The sequence below is a fragment of the Onychomys torridus genome, chromosome 15 (genome assembly GCF_903995425.1).
Source record: "Onychomys torridus chromosome 15, mOncTor1.1, whole genome shotgun sequence".
In the NCBI taxonomy this organism is placed as follows: domain Eukaryota; kingdom Metazoa; phylum Chordata; class Mammalia; order Rodentia; family Cricetidae; genus Onychomys; species Onychomys torridus.
In genome coordinates this window covers 1,018,226-1,028,680 of record NC_050457.1, presented here as the reverse complement: position 1 = coordinate 1,028,680, position 10,455 = coordinate 1,018,226, and the positions used below count along the sequence as shown (strand labels likewise).

The 10,455-nt window shown below is 42.4% G+C and overlaps 1 protein-coding gene across 1 annotated transcript in view; it reads right to left on the bottom strand.

The window, feature by feature from the left end:
• Positions 1-8,645: 8,645 nt before the first annotated feature.
• Positions 8,646-10,455, bottom strand: part of Ell2 (elongation factor for RNA polymerase II 2) — a 65,902-nt gene continuing 64,092 nt past the window's right edge. Inside the window, exons 11-12 of the mRNA XM_036207292.1 lie at positions 10,349-10,393; positions 8,646-10,260 (exon numbers count right to left, since the gene is read on the bottom strand). Coding sequence (XP_036063185.1) covers positions 10,144-10,260; positions 10,349-10,393 — 162 coding nt within the window. The 3' untranslated portion in view covers positions 8,646-10,143. The remainder of the gene's footprint in view (positions 10,261-10,348; positions 10,394-10,455) is intronic.

The window sequence follows — 10,455 nt, the reverse complement described above, 5'->3', positions numbered from 1 at the left end:
TTGGGTCAGATCCAGTCCAGAGCACACTTCTATCAACAGACTAAAGATGGCAAAGGCTATGTTTTTCATTTTATTCTAGATCACTATTAAGTCACTGGCTGGGAGTTAGAAAGACAATCAGGTCAAACCACTTTGCTTAAGAGCTCTCTGTTAGCTCATTTCCTGTCCCCATCCTGACCGAGCTGCTGGGAGACACTCAGGACCTGTTGTCCAAACCTGACCCTTTTCCCCTGGCCTGCTTTTGTTGTCACGGGGTGCTCTGACCTGATAGGCCTCTAGCCTCATTATTTGGTTTCTAGCATATGCTTTCTTTACCTTGGCATTCGGTTTTGATCCCTGGTAGTTGTTTTGGCTTGGCACTGCCTTTTGGATTGCAGGCCTCGGGAAGGCAGTGATTGTGCTGCCACAGGGCAAATGTGCCATGTTTCAATGGATGAATGATTCTCTCCACTGAGGCAAGAGTCCTAGAGGCAAGCCATCATACTTCTCAAAGTTGATTACGTGTCATGTTTTTCCTCATTGCCTGCCCGGGCAGGCAATCAGAGCCAAGACCCTGACTAGGCATATTATAGATTACTGTATGGTATTCAGTCCACAGCTTCATACTTTCTTCAGAAATAAGAGTTCTGAAGAAAATAAGAATTCTGAAGAAATAAGGAAAACTCTTCAGAAATAAGAGTTCAAGTCTACTATTTATTTTTTAATTAAAAACAAAACATGGGGGTATAGGGCTGCCATCCTAGTCCTAGAGAGAGTGTGGCTGAGGGGCTACAGTGCATCTAGCGGAGGAACGTTTGGCATATTATTTAACCTGAGTCTGTACCCCAGGTGTTAGGTTATAAACCACTGGCTTTCTTCTTGGGTCCTCTCTTTCTCTTCGTTCACTCTTATCATCCTTTCAATATGAAGACAACTTCTCAGCCTAGGAACAGTTATACATGGTCACAGCTGTGGAGTCAGTTGAGAAGCAGATTCTCTGGATGAGTTAAGGCCGGACACAATGCAGCTTCAGCCAACAGCCTGACTCTTACCTTTCTAGGGACATTAAGCTGGAGCTACCCAGCTAAGCTGTTTCTAGAGTCCGGTCGCTCAGAAACCGCACGGGACAATAGATGCGAACTATTTAACCACAGCCATGGATTTATAAGTAACTAGGCATTTGTGGAGAACACTCAATGATAACGAAGAGGCAATTTCAGAAATACCCTTGTAATCACCATCATACATAGCCATTGCAAATTTTAGGTCACCACCATGCCAGACCTCATAGGACACAGGAAAGGGTGCAACTGATCATTCTGGAGATTCTCTGTGACTCAACTTTTCCTTTTTTCTTTTTAGAGAAAGGAAACCCAAAAAGTACAAAAACTCTTTTTTAAAAAATGACATGAAAGTTATGTATCTTTAATCTTCTACACAGGGTTTAGAACAGCTAACAATGAATACTGCCAAGTAAAAAAGCTAACAACACGACCTCGTGTACTAGAGTTGTGGGGTGAGAAGAGTGTGCACTTATTTGAGTGTGAAGGTCAGCTCTGCTGTAACTGAACACACAGAGCAACCATCAAGGCAAAGCAGCAGCAGTGTGGGCTGAAGAGGGTTCCAATATATAATGCTACAAATGCCAGTAGCCATGACCACACTTGGCACCAACAGGTAAAAAACTCGTCTGGCCATGGTGGGTGGCATCTCACTTCCAGGCAGGGCACAACAGGTGGGGTGGGGGAGGTGTATGTGGCTACTCACTAGCAGGAGTCCTAGAGGGCTGTTAGTGACCTGTGGAATGGCCTCAAGGGAAGGGCTGGGAAGCAGAAGAGGGATGCAGTTCCAGAAGAGGCAGGTGTTTATCCCCCAAGAGGAGACAAAGCACTGGGGAGGATGTGGCTCAGAAATTTTACCTCCTGCCAAAAAGGTTTACTTCAGTTTTCCATGGGAAAAACTAAACTTCGTGGAAAAATGTTGGTGGCCTGTGAGGTGTTAGTGGGTCTCACCTTGGGGACTGGCACCAAGTCAGAGGACAACCCTTGAAAGCAGGCTTACAGGAATTGGGGTCTAGTAGAGACACTTGGCCTGTGTTCTTGCCTGTCTCATCCAATATGACTCTTTTGGGCCCATTTCTTTTTCGTAGGCCACTCCACCTCACACTAAAGATGGTTTAAAGCAAGAATCAAATGATGCCCGAGGAGTGCTGACAAAGTGGCAAATGAATACTGCCATTTCCCTCCTCCAGGCCTTTGGCATTATTTTCTTGCTTGGTTACTGGTATCCTATATATCCACCAATAACATAATTACACAGATGGCGTGCCTACTGACAGCAGAGAGAATCGGTGACAGCTCTAATAATACAGGCATTCTCTTTTTCTGTGTGGCCTAGATTCCCTGCTCTAACTCCAGAAGCATCTGCCTAGAGAAGGTAGCAGCAGAGCTGGCTGCCGTGTGCTCATTATGCACCAGGCTCTCAGCTTGTGGAAGACAGGCATCATGACCATCCCTGGGAAAGGAAGTCACCAGCCTTCCCCTGCCCACATCTTTCTATGTGAAGCCTCTTGGGCCAGCTGAGGTTCACTGGCTCATTAAAATGACATCAGTCCATTTTGGAAGCTTTCTTCCGCAGGAATTAGCAACACAAGAAGGCTCAAGTACCCAAATGCCTCTGATCAGGCCAGAAAATGAAGTGTCTGGTCCTCAGGAGAGTAGCATTCATTTCTCTGGCTTTACCTCTCCAGAAATGCTGAATAGAGGCGAATCGGCACTAGAGGAACAGACTCAACAGCAAGAGGGAAAGCCTGCCGTGGCTTATCAGACACTGGGTGCTACCAGTTTTTCCAAGTGCTCTCTTTCTTCCGGGTTCTCCCTTCTGGAGCTCCTGCCATTAGCTTCACGCTGCTTCCTTTGCAAGGTGTGCATGTGCCTTCATTGCTAAGCCCTTATTCCTCACTCTCAAAGCCAAACCCTATCGTGTCACACTTACTACAGTTGGAATCATTTTGCATAATTCACATTTGTCTTGTTCTGTGATGTTTTCCTGTTCCCAAACACAAAACCGAGGAGCACATAAGTATTTGAAACACAGACTGAACTAAAAAATTATGCAACAAGTCTTATCAGAGAACTTCCTGACAGGTTTGTTGATGTCCCAAGATAGTTGACACCATCTACCTCTGTCTAACTCCATAACAGAAGCCAGACCCTGCACATTTAGAGGACTTTGCAGAGGATGTATCCCTCCTCTTCACTTCTGGTTCCTCTCATTGGTCTAAGGAACAGAGGTGAAAAGTCAGTGAATACTAAAAATTTCCTAAAGGTTTCCACAGGGAGTAAAAGGCACGCTCTTCCTTGCCAATGGACAAACTTCATGATGGCCTCTAAGAATGACTGGTGACTCCTCAAGTTGGGTGAGGGACTCTGAAGGTTGGTGTGCTGACTCATGCTCGACGTAAGTCTATAGCACAGTAGGGTGCATCTGGGGAGTTACTGCATCCTTATTGAGGGCCAAAGTGCTTATCTAAGGGTGAGAACCTAGATGTCATTTCTCTAGTTTACATGATGCTCTAGCTATTTAAAAAGAGGTCTTAGACATCTAGTTTCCTGTCCCCAAAAGCCAAAGACAGTCTATGAGAGGAAGATGCAGGGGAGGAGGTAATGGGGACTGTCAAGGATGGCCAAAGGAGGGGCTTGGCCAGCAGCCAGAGGCCACAGAAAGGTCCAAAATGCCCAAGAACTTGACAGTATTTGGAGGAAACCAAGGGCTGCTGCAAGCTGTATGGAAAGAGAGGGGATGCAAGTAGTGCTTGGCTGTTAGCCTAAAGCAAGCTGGAGTTGGAAGAGAGAAGAGGCTCTAAATTTAAACACACTGTAAAAGTTCTGGCTATTATACAAGACTGGACTTATAAGGTACTGAAATGAGACCCATACTACAAGAGACTAGGTAGCTGCTCTGGAGAAATTATGGGCCCTGCCATCATTTCCTCTCTGAAGGCAGCTTACAGCGGGGCATGTGACAACAAGCAATATTGCTTTAGGATTACAGTATCCAGTCACTCTAGTTCAGTGCAACAATCTTTGCTAATCCATCCCAAATCATCATATCTTATGTGGTCAGAAAGGCCAGAGTTGAGGCAAATTGCCCTGGGTCACATGTTGACAACTCCAGAATTAAGGTTCAGGCCTACAAAGCATTTCAACTGCTACCAAAGCTTTTGGTGTGTTGCTTTGCAGTCCGTTTCTGAGCTGGTGGCCTTCTTCCTATCTGTAAGCTGTTATCTTTAGTCAAAGACAAATAAAGAATGTTAATATATGCATATGGACAGAGTGGAGGAGCAGGGTTGTTCGTTCAAGTAAGAGAAGTGGGGAGCAGGTTGGAGGTGGTAACTGGCTCCTACATCAATAGAGGCTTGTCAACAGCACAGAAGGGAGGGATGAGCGTGGATGCTGGAGTGGCATGCCGGCAGCCCCTAACGACCTTCACAGCTGTTCTCAGCTGCAGAGTCTATAGTCTAGGTGTCCATAGACCCCTGAGAAACCCTCTCTTAGGCAAATCTGATGTAAATGAACTCCTTTCGGGAGAGAAGACTACAGGTGCAAGGAGTCCTTTTCCCAGCAGCCTTGCCCCAAGGCATCTCACCTGCCATGAATCCTCTTAAGGACCCTCTACAAGGAGGTGGTAAGAAGCACTGTGCTTATAAACAAAAAGGCTCTTTAAGCTCTGTCCTTTTTGTGCAAATTGGGAATTCTTTTTGATCATTAGTACAATGAGAATCAGATGCAACAAGTCACTTAGAAAAAAATGACTTTAAAAAAAGATGTATTTGTACCTGTGAGTGCCTGTATATATGTCTGTGTGCCACATATGTACTCATGGAGACCAGAAAAGGACACTAGATTCCTTGGAACCGGAGTTTCATGTAGTTGTGAGCCTCCTGTCCTGGGTCCTCTGCAAGAACAGCAAGTGCTCTTAATTTGCTTGAGCCGTCTTTCCAGCCCTGAAAAAGTGATTGGAAAATTCTACTTAAGCTGGGCAGTGGAGGTAGATGCCTTTAATTCCAGCTCTCGGGAGGTAGAGGCAGGAGGATCTCTGAGTTCAAGGCTAGCCTGGTCTAAAAAAAAATCTACTTAAAAGTAAATAAAAGCATTTCAGTTACAGGTATTTAATCTATAAACTGGATTGCTATGCATTCAATTATGGATTTAAATTAGAAAAATACAACCCTGTCCTTTATAAAGATAACCGGAAGAGAGAATGGACAATATTCACAGTTTAGCTCAAGTTTGGAACAAATCTATATCAACACCATGTGTAGGTTACTGGTGGCCATGGTGCTAAGTTAATGTGGTACTTAAAAACTAGGACCAAAGCCTTTGAAACACTCTGCGCTGTGTGTGTCTACCACAGGGGTTCAGTTGCCATCATGCCAATCTCTGAATGAACTCAATGTGGTTGTTCATTGAAACTACATACAAATAAAAGATGGGAAAAAAGGAATAATTCTCAAATACTCAATAAAACACAGAGAGAAAATTTACTAGGTTCCAGGTACACCTCTATATTACCATAATCCCCCGAGGTATCTACTATCTCACTCACAGGCTGAGGACAGAGGCCTTTTCCACTCGATCACAATCTGTAGCTTGTGAGTAGCAGAGCCTGGACTCTAAGCCACCCTGTTTAACTTAACTCCATGCTCTGTACCACTGTAGCCAAATGCCTGTGCTTGTCTGGTACACCTGCGTGTGTGTCAGTTTCTAGTGGCAGCTGTTCCCCTACCTGGGGCCTCATCTTGCTCTGCCATGTGCTGTCACTAAGCTTCATCAATTACAAGTTGAAGGCAGTTTTTGGTGAATGTGATTGACGGACACCAGAGTCATCCTATTATTCTCAGAGTGTCTACCATTTTGAAGTCTGAGCAAGTGCTAAACGTAAAATAAATGTCGATAAAAGCATGTATTGAATTTAAAGAAACATTGCTAGAGATGCTGGGATTATGCTGGAAAATTGGCAAACCAGCTTTAGACTGTTTATCTTCTACCATGACCTTGAGAGATAAGAGAAAGCTATTGAGAAAAACTATTGGGCCAACTAGATAGCTCAGCAGGTTAAGGTGCTAGCCGCTAAGCCTGATGACCTAAGTTCAAAGTCTGAGACCAACATAGTGAAAGGAGAGAAATGCCTCTTCAAAGTTGTCCTTTGACTGCTACATGTGCACCTGTGGGTGCACAAACACAGAAATGTGAAAAAAAATAATTAAAAATTTTGGAAAATGAAATCAGAACCAATATGCAAGTTGCAAATGTGGCCAATGAAAAAATAGCCCCAAACCATTTCATTTCAGATTCCAAAGGAAACTGAATGAATGGAAAGTATAAATGGAAAGAAAAGCCCCCTTTGAAAATATCCAGTTAAGCACAACAAAAGGGAAGTTCCATGGGCAGCAACCTGCCACTGTGACTAATGCCTACATCCCTACATCCTGACTTTGAGAAGGCAGCGGCAGGTCACAGCCTCCTGGATGACCCATGGACTCTTGGCAATAATCCTTACCCTTTCCACTTCAATGTTAAACAAGATCTCTGTGAAGAGTCTGCCTTGCTCATTCTTCCAATACAGCATTAGTGAGCACCATTTCTATGCCATGCCCTAAGCCAGAGGCTGCGGATACTGGAATGAACAAGACAGTGTCCTTTCTGTTGGAACTTAAGAATACAACTAGTATCCAGTTAATATTGTGACAAGTGCTATGAAGGAGAAACAGAGAATCAAGAGAGCACAGATCAGTGTGGAAGGTCAAGCAGGGAGTCAGGATAAGGATTCAGCAGAGTGAGGAAGTGGAGTGTAGAGCTAGTGGTGCAATGGTTGTTTAGCATGGAAGGTCTAGGGATGGAAAGAACAATTAGCACTGGACAGCAGGAAGTGAGAGTGGTGAGGCAGAGTAGGATGACCATGTAACCAACACAATTAGCTGTATGCCCACAGGGAAATAGCAAGTCTGAAGGCCAGGCAACAAGTCCTAGGCCGGCTAATGCAAACAAGCCAGCTAATCATGTGGGCTCATCTTCAGGAAGCTCTCTCCTGCATTTCAGGGACCTAGACAGGGAGTACTTATTGTCCCCATGTTGTAATAATAATCTAATCATAGTAGGAAAAAGTAGCCTGGTGGGTCTGTTGAATCAGGCAGGCAGAAGTTGAAAATGACATGTCTTGGATTCCCAACTTGAGAATCAGGCAATCATAAAATGTCAGAGCCACCTGCTGCCCTTCCAGTACAACCTGAGAAGTGAAACCAGAAGAGCAGGTATAGCAGGCCTAGCATTTGATAAACCCCAATGCTCCACCTCCCAATTTCAAGTCTATCTGCCTTGCCCCCTCTTCAGTCAGTCAAAATGGATTGACTCTTGTCTGAAAAGCAATGTTTTCACAAACATTCTTTGTATTGGGCAGATATTCAATGACCTAATTTAGGTGGCTACTTTTCACTGAATTCTCAAAAGTTTTATGTAATGAAACTTCCACCACTTTAGGGCTGAGGACACAAAGATGTCTGATGGTGAAGGGTTGCTGACAAAAGGATGACTTCAGGACCCTCATTTCTCTTTGAGGGTCCTTGTAAATTCACAGTCACTGCTGACACAACAGTTGCAGGATTTTAATGTCAGTGCTCAACTGAGGCCTTTCCTTTATTCTGCACTATTTCCTCAGAAAATGTTTAAAAACTATAGATTGAACTGGAGTAGTCTTATATCTAATCCAAACTGGACATCTGCTAAAGCTGGGGTCTATAATAAATTCAAGATTTCATGATTAAGGGACATAAATTTTAGAGCTATACACACAAGGCAACAGAATTGTTATACATCAGTTTGCAAATGTCATTGCTTGTGGACCTTGTGAAAATGCAGATTCCTGGGCCCTCTCAAGGGACTCTAGTGTGGGTAATGTAAGCCATCTAAGAAGCCCCCTTTTGAGAAACATTGCTCATAGCAAATAACAGCAGCAATCTCTGGTTAAAAGGCAAACATGTCACTAGAGTATCCCACTGAAGTCATTACTTATAGACTCTGTATGTCCCTCAGGAGGCTGCTGTGGTAACATGAGGCCCCAATTTAGCCATAACTAAGCTTTTCTTTGTAAACTCAAAAGTTCAAAATAAACGTCCATTTAATAATGGTGTACCAATATTGAGGTCAAAGAGCACCAGGGATCTCAATGGAATTGTCTATAAGGACCATGCTACACAGAGATGAAGTTTGTGTCGTGGCGTCTTGAGTTGCAGAGTGAACGTGATCTTGTCTTAGGAGTTAGAAGGCCTCTGCACTTCTAATACATTAGCCAATTTTTAAAAAATTTTACTTTATGTGAAAGATCACTTTGCCTGAGTGTATGTCTGTACACCACTTGTGTGCTCCTGGACTGAAGTTACAGACAGTTGTGAGCTGTCATGTGGGTGCTAGGAATTGAACCCAGGTCCTCTGGAAGAGCAGTTAGTGCTCTCAACCTCAACCTCTGAGCTTTCTCCCCAGTCCCAGTTAATGTTTCAGAAAAACTCCAGAGAAGAAAGTCAATCAACATATTCTGTAACATGACCTCAACACCAACATTTTTTAGTTTACAGTGACACACAACAAAGTTACTCACTTTTTTTTGGATGCTGGAGACAAACATCTTTATTAAAGATACTACCAAAATTTTGGCAAACATTTCAAAACAGATTTGTAAACATAATGCTTCCCTTTTCAACCGGCAGCACTTTGAAAAGACAATACATGACAACACAACCTGAATCAACATTAGTTCAAAATCCTTATATTTTGACCACATAACTTATGTTCCCACATGATAAGACGAGATAGTTTAAATCAACGTTAACAGATAAACTCCATGAAATGAAAGTTTGTGCTGTTTGATGAATCACAGTATGTTATGGTTAAATATATCTACTCTTTTTTTATAGTCCTGGTATCCAGGATGAAAAAAAAATCTTTTAAATATACATCTGATGTAGGTAATAGCTTCTTTGCACATCTCTCTTCAAAAAATACTTTATAGCAGTATATAAATAGATTACCTACACATTTAATTTTATCATTTTGCCCCAAAACTATAGATGTTTCATTTTTATAACATATCAATTTTTTTTGCCCAACATTAATAAAGCTGACAAACTGTTGAAATGGAAATGCTTTGTCTTCTACAATAGAAGTAGCAATTTGACAGAAACAAACAAACAAACAAACACCACCACCAACAACCAACTGTAACACTCATGAGTTGTTTAATCTGAGCGTCCGGCCTACTGAGTAGCAGCTTTTTACCTTCATGCAGCTCACACCCACATCAGTTCTGCAGACATACAAGCTGAACACACACGCATTCTGACGCTGGTAGGCCACAGTGTGCTTCCTGTGGCTGTTAGCACAGGGAAGCAGTGTAGCTACTGATTAACCACACGATGTACACACTAGCAAACACCTTAAGGCAGTCATTGCAATGGGGGGTTTTACTTGTAGGTCAGATTTAACACTCTAGAGCCAGTCAGCCCATATGTATGTATGTATGTATGTATGTATGTATGTATGTATGTATGCATGTGCATAAGAAACAACACACATATTCACACAACTTTCTATTTTTCAACCCTCCAAAACAATGTTTTGATTTTTTTTTAATTTTGTGCATATGTCTAAATATTCTACCATTTAAGGCAAAGAGTTTGCATTAAGAAAGGTCAGAAAATAGGCTTATGAAAAGCATTTCACCTTGCACATTACTGTTTTGTTTTAAACACAAGCAACTCTTAAGTGTGAACATTGCATCCCTGATACCTAAAAAAATCATATCTAATGACAAACACAAGTTTTCAAGGAAAAATTGATTTGAAGTATAGACACTGGATCCCCAATATCTAAAAAAAATTGCTTCTATTAAAACAAGTTTGGGGGTGGGGGTGGGGGTGGGAGGCCCAGAAAAAGAAAGCAGCTTCAAAATCCAGGGAAGCAAAGTAGAATGAAGAGACAAAAAGTAACTCAAGTTTACTAATACTGAAACTTCCCACAAGCAAAGTTTCATCTTTTAGATCTAGAACAACTCATCTGGAATTTTAAATAAATAAGTTTAAGTTTATTCACATCTTCTGGTCCAAACAGAGTTCTAGTGCCATGCTTCTGCTTGCTGTTGGTCAAATTCACCTATTAGTCTTTTGATGTGAGCCAGCTTGTTATGAAGATACTCGCATCTGTATTTTTCTTCATGGTAATTGGGACTGGACTGCAGACAAAGAAAACAGTGAGGAATTAGGTCACAGAATCTACAGTGCTTCTCACTGCAGGCCAGGTGGCACAGTGGTGATACCCACCTGCTTGATCTTCTGATATTCTTGTAAGACTTCTTCATGAACATTCTGCAAAATTAAAAATTAGAAATGAGAAGAGAAGGCTTTTGAGGGGGCAGGCAGTACAGTAT